Source organism: Onychostoma macrolepis, chromosome 19, assembly GCF_012432095.1.
Source record: "Onychostoma macrolepis isolate SWU-2019 chromosome 19, ASM1243209v1, whole genome shotgun sequence".
In the NCBI taxonomy this organism is placed as follows: Eukaryota; Metazoa; Chordata; class Actinopteri; order Cypriniformes; family Cyprinidae; genus Onychostoma; species Onychostoma macrolepis.
Genome location: NC_081173.1, coordinates 2,672,795 through 2,689,526, shown reverse-complemented (window position 1 = coordinate 2,689,526; position 16,732 = coordinate 2,672,795). Strand labels below are relative to the sequence as shown.

At 43.0% G+C, this 16,732-nt stretch overlaps 1 protein-coding gene across 1 annotated transcript in view; it reads left to right on the top strand.

Annotated features, from left to right (window-relative positions):
- The window catches only part of foxo6b (forkhead box O6 b), a 32,631-nt gene extending 15,899 nt beyond the window's left edge, over window positions 1–16,732 (top strand). The window contains exon 2 of the mRNA XM_058753869.1: window positions 14,268–16,732. Coding sequence (XP_058609852.1) covers window positions 14,268–15,953 — 1,686 coding nt within the window. The 3' untranslated portion in view covers window positions 15,954–16,732. The remainder of the gene's footprint in view (window positions 1–14,267) is intronic.

The window sequence follows — 16,732 nt, the reverse complement described above, 5'->3', positions numbered from 1 at the left end:
TCATAAATGTTGTTTCTTTTGCTCAAATAGCGTTATAAAAAGCTTATTTTTCAGGCTAGATCAGCCAGTGCGCATGCACAGTCCTAGGTGCACGTCTCAGAACGCTGACTGTTTCTATAGCAACCAGGACTTCTAACGGCAGCTGCGGTGACGTGCTGACTTTACCGATTACCAATTGGCTCTTTCATTCAGAAGGCGGGGCTTCCTGCGATTGAGCGTCCATATTAAGCGTTGCATTTTTAAATAATAAAATGTTTTTGGCCGTTTTCGCGTATATGTGTAAACGCGAATCGTTTTGAAAACGTTGTCTTATATACGTGATAGTTTTTAAAAACACAAGAGAAAAACTTTTCAGTTTTTGACTACATCGTTGTCGTGTAAATGTAGCCTAATATGCAGAGACATTCAAGCAAAGTTGATTCTCCCCAAAAATCTCAGCGGTGCATTCAAAACATTGTTTTTGTTGTTTGAGAATCCTGACCAGGGCTGCGTTCCCGAAAACATCGCAAAGTAGATTGTTGAAACCGTTGGTTTGAGATGCAGTGGTCTCAACAATCAACTTAAAATGTTTTGGGAGATAAAGCCCAGTCTGACACCTCACACCAGCTCAAAAAATGGTGTGAGTTTGGGGCTGGTCTATCTGCTGACCATCCAGTGACAGACGGGAACGTGTTTGAAACCAATCATTATTTTTGCAAGCTCCAATTGCATTGGGAAGAATGAATGAAGGTGGAATGACGGAACTCCAATGGGAAGAAGTCATTGGCAGACATAGAGCAGAGTGGCGTTCATGCTGAATTAGAGAGATTGGGCTAATGTGGGAGAATCCCAAGTGAACCCTATAACCCCTGTAAAGAGGTTGGGGAACAGAGGGGCTCGGCAGACACGGCTTGCTCTGGAAATAAACACACGCATGAATAAGTCAATAATGGCCGTGGCTCCAAATGTGTGCATAAACAAATGAAGGAATATGTGCGTGTGTGTCCGTGTGGAGGGCCAGACTCCCGTTCTCGACAGACGCCACATTCCCTGCGAATGAGAAACAGACCCGGACAGAGAGACAGATAGATGTCTTTAACAGCCTGATTCGCGTCTGTGCTCAGCCGAGGAAAGAATTCAGAGCGCCCCCTCCTTCCCAAACCAACTTTATTCCCACTTTATCTGTGGGAGAATATGTGCCAGTGCTCCTCTGTCTCTCATTTAAACAGCGCTGTCATGAGAGCCGTAATCAAACCGAAAAACCTCACAAAGGCAGAAGAGGATGGCAGTATGGAACCAATTGTGATCTAACGGCAGCCAAAAAACCCATTTACATCTGAGACAGTAGATTCGCCAGCTTTCTCTCCTCATTTGACCCTCTTCTCCTGAGCTCGATCAATATCATCTCCTTTTCTCTTTGTCTTCCCACGTTTTTGGACGTCGTCTCCTTGGCTGTAGCCAGCTATGAGGTCACAGAGGTCCAGACCTCTGTACATTTTTCATGTTCAAAAATTAAATTTGTTCTCTTAATGACTAATTTGCAGTTTAAAACTCCTCATATGAGTGTCTGCATGTATAATTCAGTTTAGACAGTTTGCAAGAAAGTTTAGCGTCCGTGTCATGAAAATGATCGCTGCGAGATGCTGACGGAGTGATCGAGGCTTGAGAGAGTCGTGAGCGAGTGTTGCCAGATCCAGCTATTATAAGCAGTTTTGGACTTGTCCAAACCCACCTAATTTGACACTTTAGAAAGTCAATAAAGTGGGAAGTTGCAGTTTTGGGTTAGCGATATCAGTATCTTATTTACAAAATACTTTAACTAATTTCTGTTTGCTTTTTATTTGTTTTCTTAGCAGTATCTGGCAACACTGCATCATGAGCACTTAAATTGACAGTAATTAAAAAAAGCCCACGGACAGGTTATTGCTGACAGAATACCACATTTGGTACGGAAAACGCAAAAAACATCACAATATAATCTGTCAGAAACTTTATAAAAACTATCAAAAACAGTACCGTTTGACACGATTACACAGATCTGTAGGCTACAGAATGAAATGAAATATGCAAACACAAGCCGCAAAGAAGTCTATGCTGTTTCATCCAGTATAGTAGTTAAATTTTCAAGTAATGCCAAAACATTCATAAGAGCACAAGACGTTATCATTTATATAGCGATGGTTATTAATTAAACTATAACAGGAGCAGACTTAGTGATTTGGGGGCCCTTAGCAAATTCCAGGTATGGGGCCCCAACATAATAACTATGTGCTCTTTTCCGCCTAACCCTTTTTTTTTGCACGCTCACTCTTATAGTTTATAGTTTATTTTCCCCTTCACAACCAGTAAATAATTAGTCAGCCTGATGCTGTTCTAAAGTCATATTAGGCTACCTTATTTATTTATTTTTTTTCAGATCACAAAAGAAGACATTATCAAAAATAAATAAATTAATTAATAAAATAAATAAATAAAACCGGTGCATATGCACTTAGGAAAAGCACGCAAGACAGTAATTTTGAAACATCAAGATAAATAAAATTATAACTTGAAACACAATACTTTTCTTTACTGAGGTGAATATCTCTGTGACATATTACACAGCCTAGAACGCAAGAGTGCTCCCTCTATAATCACTAAAAGCTGTCATTCACTTCAGTTCATTGTGATCTCAGGACTTTCCACTGCACAATGGATCTCTTATTTACATCGTATCTACACTTTGTTATAATGAGAAGATTCGCGAGCTTGCAGAACTCAGCACTTGACAAAAACTCAAACACTTCTGGTCATTGCATTCAAGAAATCAACAGATGTCTGTGATTGGCTACATTGCTCAATGCTGCAAATATGTTTCGCCAATATCAGATGGGGCCTCCTGATTCCCCGGGGCCCTAAGCGGCTGCTTACCTCGCTTAAATGTTAAGTTCGCCCCTGAGTAATATGTATTGTTGCATGAATAATAAACAATTGATGAAATTATCCACCCCTAACTGATAGTAATGGTGCAATATGATATAATTTAACAATGCTCATTATTCCAAAGCAGAGAAAACATCTTTCACAAGCATCTACATGTCTGTCTCTTTTAAAGTGTTTAGTGTATTTAATGAGTTGTATTTGTAGGGGTTATTATTATTATTATAGCACAAATCCTAACCCTCGCTAATTTTCAAAGCCTGGTTACGGCCATGGTCTCGTCTTGCTCCAGGATGTTGTATCCACCGCAGTGTTGATTTGTTGCGATGTTGTTTCTTGCGTCTCCTCTGAATTTGTGTTTAATGAATCCTTTGCGCAGTGCAGCATAATTAATTTGTATTCTGTCAAGTCTTTTATCAGACACACCTGTGATGACACGTTGCTTATATCAGGTGTAGATTTGATAAATGGGAGCCGCGACGTGCAGTAGCGCTTAATGAGGAAAGACGGGATACGGTTCCACAAACTTCCCAAAAGCCAGGCCAGTTTGAGGGTAGTTTAATGAGCAGGGCCGGGTCGCTTCACAACAAAGTGCATGCTGGGAGGTGGCGTTCGAGTGTTCGCTTTGAACAATTAGAGGTAGTTTGCGGCCATCTTGTGCCGTCGCCGGCGGACGAGCACAATGGGACGCGGCGCGGTAAGCCGGCGAGTCGTTTCATGGGAAAGAACGGCTGAAAATGGCGCTCCGGAAGGCGCCCTCGCTCAGTCTCTTTACAAGCGCCTCTTTTATTTTCCCTCTTTCGAACTCTATCAATTTTCCCAGCACATTCTCTCCCCTGGTTTTGTGGTTTGTCTGCCACCCCTCCTCCATCGCTACCCCGCTTGCTGTGTTCTTTATAAAGTCTTTCTCTTTCAACATCATACCCATAACCCCTCTTACACCCCCAACGCACCCTCGCGCGCACTCCGGCTCTCCTACATTCAATTCCCTGTCTTCCTTTCTTTCTTTCTGTCTTTCTCTGCCTACTATGGTCAGGTCTCATGGGGAAAGACAGTTGGCAGGAAGCAGGCTTGCTGCCATAGCAACAGGATCACTCCCTCTCCCACAGGTCTCCTTAGCAACCGGTAGCTTGGCATTGTTGTAATGAGCGGACCCTATGTGCCAGGCTAACAGAGCACGAGTGTGTGTGTGTGTGTGTGTGTGTGTGTGTGCATGTATGTAACCGAGTGCTAAAAGGGAGGCTTTGTGTATGCAATTCATATAAGAGTCTTTTGTCCTTTTTCATCAACTTGAATATTAAAGGATGCGTCTTAAACGTATTAATGTAGCGGGTTTTAATTAACAATCATGTGACCAGGTGCTTCCCAATCTGTTTGGGGTTTGATTAAAGCGATCAGCTCATTCCACGCCCTGCAACCGGAATAATCGATGCGTGACTTAATTAATGATTTACTAATTAATTGTGCATGCTCTGCCTAGAACAGAGGATGACTTTGTGCTCGATGATAAAGTCAGTCATAGTTGCGCACGCTCGTGTTTTTGCTCGTGGAGAGAGCGGCGGCACAAAAGACTGAAGAAATGCTGCTTGGTTGTTGTGAATCAGTAGCTTGCATTTTGTCTATACATTTATTCACTATTATTTACCTTCGCAGTTAGTCACAAGCCAAATTAATTAGTTATTCAAAGGTAGTTATATTAATTGTGCATCAAGACCCACACTGCAAAAATAATTTTCTTAATCAGTCACACTTTCTTTTAAGGTCCAATTCTCACTATTAACAAACCATTAATTACAACTTTTGCCTCAATAAACTCCTGATTTGCTGTTTATTAATATTTAGTAAGGTAGTTGTTATGCAACTACCTTACTAAATGCAGAATATGTGCTCTATAAGTACTAATAAATAGCCAATATGTTAATAATATGCATGCTAATAAGCTACTAGTTAATAGTGAGAACTGGTCCCTATATTAAAGTGTTACCTATTAATCTGTATTTTAGTCTTATTGTTTCAGTAAACACATTCAAACTATCTTAAAATAAGATAAATGATAACACTTTATTTATCACTATTAACCAGCATGCATATTACTAGCGTATTGGCTGTTTATTATGTACTTATAAAACAGATACTAATACCTTATTCTACATGACCATATTTTAAATCCCTTAACCCTACCTAAATTTAACAACTACCTTACTAACTATTAATAAGAAGCAAATCAGGAGTTTACTGAGGCAAACATTATACTTAATAGTGAGAATTGGGCCTTAAAATAAAATGTGACCAGATAAATTTATTTATAATCCAGATTATGTATTTTTCATTTTTTATTATATTTTAAGTATCAAATACATTTGGTTATATTTGTGCTTAACACAAGAAGAAAAACATTGCCAGTGGGGTAAGCAAAATAAGTCTTCATATCTTATGCAATTTTGCTTCTCATGTGAATTTATCTTGCTTTAAGGCTGTTCAGATCCTTTTTATGGAAAACAAGAAATCAATATATCATTTTTTTTAAAACCGTGTACAATTATTCAGTATTATTTTATGTTGTTTTATCACAGCAAAGTTTGTGTCACAACAAGAGGTGTGCATCTGCGCATAGGACCCAGGTGTAAGACAGTTCCTCTGAGTCTGTGCGATCTCCCACAGGTGTCTGTTCTCTCCACCTGTTGTGTGAAAGCTTAGCTAGGGATCGTCATGGTTTCAGGCTGACGCTGCTCTTAGCGCTGCCCCAGTCTGGGCCGCGTGCCACGCGACGACCGGGCAAACGTATGCCAGGGGGCGGCTGTGCTACGCCGTGCCCTGCTCCGCAATGGCAAAGAGCTGGCTTTCATGCCCCGAAGGTCTGGTCAGCTCTGGCATGCAGGGCGGATTTTCCGATCCCCTGCACCGCTCTCAGATGCTCCTTAATCTGCCTGCTCTATTTTTAAACCTCCCTCCCCTCTTTTTGCTCTATCCGTCCATCCTTCACTTCCTCCCACTCTCCCTCCCTCCCTCAGGCTCTCCCCGTTCCCAGGGAACTTGGCCCGGCTTGCCCAGCAGCTCCAATTAGAGCTCGGTCCAAGGGGATGAAGCGCACTAGCTGGCTGCTCCCACCTACAGGCCCCCAGGGGCCCCGGCTTCTTTTCCGTGCCCAGTCTACCTCTCTCAGGTTAGGCTAGAGCTCCAGACGCGGCCCCTCCCTTCCGTCCCGGTCCCTCTGGTGGGTGGGCATTCCACAGGGAAGCGAGCAGAGAGAGAGGCCTTCTGTCGTCAAAGCGTTGGCTGTAATGATGCTCTGTTTTCAGGATACAAATGCTGGGCTTCCATTGTTAACAATGTCTAATTTAGTTAATTTGTCGATTTGAAGACAAAACATTAAAGGTTCAGCCAAAAATTAAAATTCTGCTGTTTACTCACTCTTGTGTCATCCTAAACTCAAATGCTCTTTTTATTTATTTTTGCTGGACCACCAAAGGAGAATTGTCAAGGCGTCTCGATGTTGTATGGAAAACAGTGATGGAAAATCAACACTGCAGCTTTCAAATGGCATTTTCCATATTCAAACCGCTGCATCACATTCAGTTATAACATGCAACAACCGATGGGGTTTTTGGAGTAATTATGTCAGACTTTGTGTGGCAGGCCAATTTAAGCTGAAGATTATGAACAATGATGAATAACGACTTAAATTTCGGTCTGTTCCTCACACAAATCTATTGTGTGATGTAGGAACACTGCCTTGAAAAAGTGCCTTGAAACTCGCAACATCTTTCAGTGTGTTGACGTAATTTCCACTGAAACAGGAAGTTAGCCAATAGAGTTTTGTTTGCATTGCAGCATTTGACAGCGTGTGACAGCCACTTAGACTTCCCTTGAGATTTGGTATATAACTTTTACTACTAGAAAGAAACAGTCATACTTTCAGTAATACAGTTTGAAAATCGTAATATATGCTGATGCATGGCACCGGTGTTATCGCTTGTCCTTATCATTGCTGATTATAACACTAAGGATGTCTAACCATTTGCATGAGTGCATGAGTCCGTCCCGACTCATGCACTTGATCCGCTCTGCGATATTGTGTCTCTGGACCGGAGCACACTGTGTGCACTGTGGCAGTTCAGGTGACACTGACTTGAAACCAGACTTTATTCACCCCAATGGAAAGCATGTTTAAACTCTCTAAATCACTCCCTATCCCCTATGTAGTGCAATATGTGCCCGTCACCATGAATAATATAATTAAATGTGTAAACAAATTTTCAGGTGCAGCTTTAGTGCATTTTATAGTATAAGGGGAAGGACGCTTTAGATTCTAGAGAGCATTTGATTGGTTAGAAAATCTGAAGCTGAGTGCAGACTGATTTCATGAAAATCGTTGATTCGTATTGGCGTATAGACTGCGTTTTGAATGCTTATATCTTCTAAATTTGAATTTTGTCAATGTTTTGGAACACACTAGCTTACACTAGGTATCATGCACTCGCCGGCTTTGTAAATAGTTACAGAAGAAAAACCGGGCATACACTAAACGACTGAGGATCACACACTACCACACTTTCAGGTCGTTCCAATCACAACAAACTCATGCAGATATACATGCCTTGTTGTAAGGAGACACATGACAAGTAAAAACAGCATGCGTTATAAAATCGGCTCAAAGTAGCAAACATGTTTCATATCCTCTGACTAGCTAAAAAATGGACTCTGTGTCCATCGTACACCTTGTGATTTTCTGTGAAACCTATCAAATCAAATTTGCAGAAAACTTCTCCAGACTGTAAATAGGGACAAAATCTAGGTAAATGTGTAGTTTATTCCAGCCTTTAGTCGTATGGTGTTTTGTAACAGACGTGGCTGGAACAACATGGGTGCCTAATAAAGACTAAACTTGGAGTCAACATGTTTTACTGAACGAATGAATACATAAAAACACATTCTGTATTAACAAGAAATAACGCTGTTAGCAAACGTCCGTTAGCATCATTATCATGTATTAGGACTGTTCGATCCTATAATTTCATATCGCTCTATCCGTCACATTGCCCACACCACTCTCTGCTCTCCACCGTTCGCATTAATCGCCTGTGAGTTCTTTCTTTTTCCCCAAACAGCCGAGCACCGCCCGTGACATCACTCACAGGAAGTGCATCTTTAGCGTTGGCTAATTTCCATCGATTGCCTCCAGACAGGCTTAGCAGACGCGCCCTGTTCCCACACAGAACTCTCATTTTAAGTCTCCTCGCCTGCAGGAGTCCTCTCTCGCTCTCTCCCTCTCGCACAATGAACGCAGTCAGCGCTTTTATCTCCTACCCCACTTGTGCTTATTATCAAATAAATGCGAGGCAGAGAGATACCCATTGACAGTAGCATGCATAATGACTGCTGGCTGTGTGAAATGGATTAATAAATAATGGGTGAACGCGGCTGAAAACAGCTTTTCCAGTCCTGCGAGCGCGCGAGAATGCTCGACAGAACAATCCCCCAACACACGAGCCGTGCGTCCCGGACCGCGTCGAATGGAACACTGGGCAGAATGTAAAACAGAACGCTGCCTGGAATACTCGGAGGAGTCTGCTCAGTAAATTAGAACGCTCTTTAAAATGAGAAACAGATCGCTTGGCAAATGCTACCTGGAATAGTTCGCTAAAACTTCCAGGTAGATAGCGTCTGAAATGCTGTCTTTTATTTCTACTGAAGTGCGACCATAGCTATGACCTTTTGTGCTGCTCAGAAACTGAATGAAATCTAAGGCACTTTACGTGACCTTGCGTGAAAAATGAGCCGTGATCCTTCCAAATCCCATTCATTGCCCATAGTGAAGTTGATGCAAGGGCTCTAATCCAAGGCCTACACCAATGAATAGTGGACTGAAACACTGTATCATAGCATCATTTGATTAAAGCTCCTTTCTGGATCCACTCTGAATGGATCATATTCTGGGTATTCATCAATAGGTGCTTTTGGGAAAAGATTATCTGACTAGGGAGCTAATCAGGTCACAGGTCACATCTGTCTTTTTCATATTTGTTTGATACTGTGACATCTTTGTACACCCCTTCAATATATTTGACTCTCTGGATACAATCGCAAATTGTCCCTGATTTCAAAACAAACCACTGTGGTAATGTAAGTGTCGAAACCCTTGCTTTCTCGCTGTATGATATTTTGTTTTTGGTGTGTCAGGGCAATTGTTAAGGCTGAGCTTTCCATGTAAAAGCAGCCCTTTTTATGGCTTGTCGTGGGCAGATGTTCCTAACACGAAAACAACAGGGCGGAGGCGACCAATGGCGCCAGGCGGTCAAATACATAGGTAATGATCTTGGTTCATAAACCTCAATTTGACGAAATGTACCAAGCTACGCACTAGCATAAATTACAAAAGATGGTAAAATTGTGAGCAGTGTCATTTAGTTGCTCCATTCCACAAAAAGGGTACAAGACTTGGAAGTATAAAAATGTAGACAGTTGTTTTATTATTTTCTGTTATAGAAAATGCCAGAATGACTACAGCATTGCAAGTAACAAGGGTCTAATTTAGCCTGGTAGTAGTTGGTATGTAGTTATTAATGAATCAATGGTGGAATGTGCCATTTCTTTAAGGAAGCATGGGTACCCTGAATCTAATCTGCAGTCTATTTAGTTATGCAATGAAACTCTCCTAATTTTCCATCAATGCCGATTATTACGGCCGTCATCACTCTTCCTCTACACACCTCCTGCCTGGCCAACATATGATCCCTTCAATCCCTCTTACTCTGTTGTGTTCCAGGGGTTATAGTCAGCTAAGGGGCCGCCAGATTTAACCAGGATTAGCCCTAGATTTCTCTGGATTATGCAGGCTGGAGTGGGATTAAACCTGATTGCCAGATTTTTCCGGTTTGCCGGGCATATTTGAAAGTGTCTGTATATCAGGTTAGAGCGATTGTGTGTATGTGTTTAAACGTTTTCTCCATTGAGCACACTGTTTCTTTTAGGAATCTCAGCCTTAATGTGTGTGTTTGACTAGCAGGGTGTTTAAAATGCCTGTGATTAAAATGCTACCTGATGTCAATTTTGGCCACTAGTAGACGTTACTCAACTGTATCCTGTATCCAGTATCAGGTGGCAGTGAGAGTCACAGACATTTTTCCCATTGGTAGTCGTTGCACTTTTTTTTGCATCGCCAACATGTTGCTTACTTTATATTGCCAACTATCTTTGACCATGAATCCAAGCTTTATTGTCATTGTCAGACCGTAAATCAAGAAGTTATAATGTCTAAATGCCATGTGCCTGATCACTCTACATCTCATCCTTGCAGAAGGCAAAAATCCTTTACTGGTGAAACATCCAAAACGTCTTTGTCAGAATACACCAATAATGCTGACCAAATAACTGTGTTGTTATTGTCGACACTAATCATTTAATACTCTTATACCACATATTTCATAGAGAGGTCATCATTACCGCAGCATTACACTGGGACTTTATGTATGCTTTGATAAGAGAGTGTCAGTTAGTAGTTGCAGATCTAACCAGAAGAGTATCTGTGATAGCCAAAGCAGGTCACAAGCAGACGGCTACATTGCTGGCCAGCGAATGACTCAGAGGCAGAAGAGCTTGAAGGTGTCTGGGTCAAATTCCGAACCACAGACCTGCTATTTATAACGCTCACAACAGGCCACACCACCACAGCAATTGTGACTTCATGAATAATCTGCTTTCATCAAACACCCAGCGCTCTACCTCTTCCCCCGTCTTAATGGAGACACTAAGGGCAAAGAGCGGATCTTTTCAGCGACTAAACGACGACTCGTGGCCTTTCAAGTCTGAGAGTTGTCATGTTTTAAAAATGCAAGCTTTCTACAACAAGCTCATGTGCAGACGGCTGTTTGGTGAGCTGAGCCGCGGAGTGGCGGGGTGCTGGTAGCTACTGTGAAGTCATGCAGCCTATAGTTGACTTGCTAATCACTGTTCCTCTGAGACAGCTCAAGCGACGGTGTGACTGCCGATGATTGAAGCTCTCTAGCGAGTTGGGCGAGTCGTCTGACTGTCAGAGATGAAAGGATGTTTGCAGTTTACCTGCAGCATCAAACGGCATCTGCCTCTCTCTTCCCCCCGCTTCTCGCACGTAGCTCCTCTCTTCCCGTTTCCACAGTAGTCATGGTTACCCCCGCAACAGAGCGCGCTTGCCGGAGCTGTCAGGGCGTCGCGCTCAGATCACCTCGTGCAGGTCGTTTCGGCACGCAGTTCCCACTCGTGACACCGCGCTTCAATTTGGCTTTGATTAAGTCAGCCCAGGAAGCATCTGGCTCTTTCACCAGCACGGGGGCTCGTGTAATTTGGCAGAATAACCGAAGGAGAATAAAACCCCCTACCTGGGGGGTGAGGGGACGTAAATACATCTTGCTTATCCAATTTCTCACCGCTCTGAATGGGAGCGGCGCAAAATGCAGCAAATCCGCCACCGGTGTTGGGGGAAGAATTAGCCCCTCAGGTGTGAGGTGACACTGAAACAGCACGCTCTCCAAGATTAGCCTGCTTTACAGTCGATATCCAGCTGTAGTGTAAATTTTGCCAAGGTAATTGGCTCTTTTCAGTGACTGATATCTGACCACTCGTGTGAGCGGTAATGGTTCTCAGAATCACTACAGAAAACAAGAGACTGCTTTCCGTAAGGGGGTGCGATGGGGGATTATGGAGTATAGATGGGCTGATAGATGCACTTGAAGCGTAATTGTATTGTGGATGATTGAGGGACAGGAAGTAGATTTGTTTTGTCTTATTTGCATTTTTTTCTTCAGTCAGAGCAGGTGAATGAAATTAGTAGTGTGATTTGTGGCGGGATGGAGGGCGAGCGAAAAGGGAGTGATAAACAGATGCGGGACACAGGGAAAGAGATGAATGAGTGTGAGAACGAGGGAATCTGAGTGAAGGAGGGTGTGAAGAGGCTATGCAGCTTTGAGAGAGACGGTGTGTGTTTGTAGGGAGTGGAGCTTTCACTACATTGTTGCTGTGTACACGTCAACACATTATATGCATTGTTGGTAATGTTGAAAATTTGACGGACAGATGATGAAAAGAAACAGAGAGGGAAACATAAATCAATTAAGATGATCAGTTGAAACTCTGATCATCTACCTGCCCAAGAAGGGAGAACTAAGAATATTGTCCCAGGCCCTTCTCGTCTGTGGGAGAGGGGACCAAACATAACTATTTTGTCCCGGGTCCCCTGGATTTTAGGCACGCCCATGGTGTGCGCACCAGAATACTGTGACAAGAGCATGCAACAGGGAGAAGAAGATTGAGGGATTTGGCCCTTTTGCTTTGTTCAGGGATGGTTAGGAACAAACTGTTCTAGTCTGTTTTGTATTTCGATGCTGTTCTGTCTCAGAGTAGTCGGCCTCATTCTTTTTGTTTGTATTTCTTTCTTACGATGACTTGTAGTCATTCTCTAGCTCGGTGATTTTCAATCCTGTTCCTCGGGACCCACTGCTCTGCAAGTTTTGCATGTCTCCTTTATCTGACACACTCATTTGAGTTCATGGAGCTCTTTCCTAATGAGCTGATGATCTGAATCAGGCGTGTAAATCAGGGATGCATGCAAAATGTGCAGTTCTGTGGGTCCCCAGGAAAAGGTTTGAAAACCACTGCTCTAGCCAATCAAAAAAACAATTTCCTACCTTAAATATATCAAAACTTAATTGTTGATTAGTAATATGCATTGCTAAGAAATTCATTTGAACAATTTAAAGGCGATTTTCTCATATTTTGATTGTTTTGCACCCTCAGATTCCAGATTTTCAAATAGTTGTATCTTGGCCAAATATTGTCCTATCTGAACAAACCATACATCAACAGAAAGCTTATTTATTCACTGTCAGCTTTTTATTAGCTTTCAGATGATGTTTAAATCTCAATTTCAAAAAAAATGACCCTTATGACAGGTTTTGTGGTCCAGGGTCCCATATATAAAATTAGTCAATAAATATCTTGTTGGTTTGAATTATTTCTATGGAGGTAATGAATAAATACTTTAAACATGCTATTGAGAAACTTTACACTGAAGTAATGACGTTATAAGATATGCAAGACCTTGCTATAGTGTGAAATATAAAGTTAATTGTTAGGCAAGATGCAAGAGGAATGTTTAGCAAAAAGCTTTTGCTGTGACTTTATTTTCTATATAGTACAGCCTTGAGCCTTTATAATACAAATTAAATAAATGTAATTTAATTCAAATCATATTTATTGAATCTGGAAGATATACTAATATGAAATAACTAAGGTTCTGTGAGTTCTGTGTGGTAGTATACACAATAGCTACTGTATGTGAACAGGTGTTTCATGTCATACTTGCTATAGTGCACAGCTGGAACAATGTATTGACCACTTCACATCCGAGACTATAACTATCATTAACATTCTTGACTCCATTGTTGTTGTACACCAAAGAGATTTCTCTTCTGCATCTGTACCACTGAATCCTTTTCTCCCTCTCTCTCTCTCTCTCTCTCTCTGGTTTCCTTTGTCTGGTGCTCCTCCAGGATAGCTAGTGTGCCAAAATCACGCCTCGTTTTTGCTTTCTCGTCTCACTCTCTGGCTTTCCCTCATATTTCCCCAAGACTGCAATCGATAGAGGCGTCTGTGATCAGGTTGCCACGTGTGATTCATTTGGGTAACCTTGACTACGGTTTGATGTGCGTGTGGACTTGGCTTGGCTAGCTGCAGCGTGAGTCAGAGAAAGCGTGTGCCGTGCAGGAGCTGGTCTGCTTACAGTATTGATTTGCCTGAGCAGCCAAGAGGGGTTTCACCTCTTCCTACAATGAGTGACCCGAGCTGCTTTAGAGTTTTTATAGAAACTTGCATAATTCTTGTGAGATTAGCACCCTCAGTGGTTTTATTTTGAAAATCTGTTGATTTGAATCATACTTACTTGATACACAATACTTCTAAAAACACATTTTTGTATATTTGTATACCACTGAAAATTAATCCTTGTAATATACCATAGTTCAGGGGTCTTCAGCAGGGGGCGTCCATCAATTACTGTCTGAAAAAAAAAAGTAAAACAATGATAGTGTACAATGTGTATATCATCAATGATAATTTGGACACTGTACTGTATTTGTCATAATAAAGTACTTAAATATATTGATATGGTTTTTAAAGTATATTATTATAGGTCAGGCTTAATGTAACACTCAGTTTTATGAATATTTAATAGGGGTCCTTGCCCAGTCTCTCTCATTTACCAGGGGGCCTTGGCGTGAAAAAGGGTGTTTAAATATCTTATTTTTCTACCAAAGATTAAGACACACAATGTTAGTAAACCTCCATTGAAAATCACTAATGCCTCTATCTTGTTTCTTCCTGTTTTCTCCTTCCCACAGAACTCCATCAGACACAACCTCTCCCTACATACCCGCTTCATCCGTGTTCAAAATGAGGGAACAGGAAAAAGTTCCTGGTGGATGCTTAACCCAGAGGGTGGAAAGATGGGCAAAGGGCCTCGAAGACGAGCTGTATCCATGGACAATGGCACTAAATACCTGAAGAGCCGAGGCCGAGTCAGCCGGAAGAGAGCAGGAGCTGTGGGAATGGGCCGAGAGCTTGGAGGACCTGGAATACAGGGATCACCAGAACATGGAAGCCCAGCTGGTAAGGGAGTAATGGGAGTTGGGGGTGAAGAGTTTGATGCTTGGACAGACCTCCACTCCAGAACAAGCTCTTCTGCGTCAACGTTAAGTGGATGCTTGTCTCCAATTCTGGCTGAGACAGAACCTGATGAACCAGAGGAAGGAGGACTTTCCTGCTCAGCCTCCCCAAGACTCTACCCTAGCCCCACCAGCACAAGATCTCCAGCCCTGGGAACAGGGGGACACTGTCCATCTGTCGAGCTCCCACACCTAGCTGATCTAACTGGAGCCATCAGCTTGGAAGAGGGCTTCTCCCAGCCTCTACCACTTAAGCGCAATGGCTATCACTATGGCCCTGGACCCAAAGGAGAGACATCCTACTGTGGAACAGTCTATGGCCAACCATCCATGGGCATGCTTAGGCATCATACGCCTATGCAGACAATTCAGGAAAACAAGCCTACCAGCTTCCAGCGTGCTCTTAGGGCATACTCGGAGAACAATGCCCTTGAAAGTCTGCTTGCAGGAGGGCCACAATACTGCGGTAAGGACATGGTTGTGGGGCAAGGAGCAGCATCCCATTCCCTTATGTCACAATCTAACAGCGCCGTGCACTCTCACGGCCACAATCAAAGCCAGAATCACAATCATAACCAAGAGCATGGCCACAATCGCAGTTCCAGTCAGAGTCTTCACAACGGCCATGGAGTAACCCATGAGCAAAACCCAAGCCATCATCACAATCCCAATCAAGCTCATAATAAGCATCACCCAAGTCTTGACTACAATCATCACAAACACCACCGTGGCCATGACTACGTTCAATCTCATGACCACAAACTCAATGCTAGTCCCAATCCTAACCACATGCACAATCACCTGCAACACAACAGCTCCAGACAACCAGACCTTTCTCCCAGGGTGAACAATGACATGTTGCAACCCTACAACCACAAATCACCCAGCCTTTATGGCTCACGTGCTCACCTCCCTTCTACTGCCCTGCCTCCTAACCCTGCCAGTGTCTTGGATGTACCCCAAGACCCTTGTCGCCTGGCTTCAGCCCCCCACCCTCGCCATCAGTCCTACCCAGGTTCCCACCTCCACCAGGGCATGACAGAACCCTGGCAAGGGTATTACCACCACACATCACAGAATCCTAATTATCATGGCAACCACCAAGCTAACCATCACCAGGATCCTCACAACCGGTTGCAGTCCGAGCTGGAAATGGATGTGCACCAGAGCAGTCTGGATTGCGATGTGGAATCCATCCTCCTGAACGACTTCATGGACTCAACAGAGGGAATGGACTTTAACTTTGACGGGTCGCTATCACAGGGTGTTGGCATGGGAATGGGTTTGGGAATGGGAATGGGAATGGGGGTTTTTGCAGGACCTCAGCAATCACACAACAGCCAGAGTTGGGTGCCTGGGTGAACCGTGGGGGCATTGAGGACCTACATATAGGCAAGCGTTCAACCATACAGCCTTCTGAAGGGCAGCAGGTCAAGTTGGGAACTCACATGAACGAATTGACCAAGATTCCCTTTTGCTGATGTCAGATTCTGGACTCATGATTATCCCTTGCCCCATCCCCTTAACCCCCCCCCCCCCCATTCCATTTTCTCTGCTGTGGAATAATGTCATAGCGCCCTAACAGTCCTTTCTGTGGTTCATGTCCTTCAGTTTGTGCTCAATTCATCACCTCCATGTCTTTCTGGGCAAAAGCTCTGAAGCACTTTACATCGCCATCCATTCCAATGCTGTAACGACCACCCCGCGACCTAGGAGGAATCACATTGTCTGCTGGCCTGGGTTTAATGTATGCAAACGACTTTGTTATCCTTCCTGAACAAAAAAAAGTAAATAAATAATTAAGCGTTGGTGTTGTTTTACTAAACATGAGTACAGGATTGAGCAGTTGCTATAGCTGTCTGAGTGTCTGTGCTGTCATTTGTGTATTCGTCAGTGTGTGCGGGTGTGTGAGTGTTTGAGTGTGGAGCTGCTTTTCTTTTTGGTAAATGTACGCACCTCCTCCCAAGTAGGTCTATTGGATGTCCCTTTATTGTGGGCCAGGACAGTCATCCATCAGACACACTCTATTGATATTCAGCATATCCTTTTTAATCTCCAAAGTAATGCACCAGCTATGCATCACTGTTGCAAATAGAATGTGATGCTTGGAGAGCGCAGGGCTGTTTTTCCCCCGGACACAC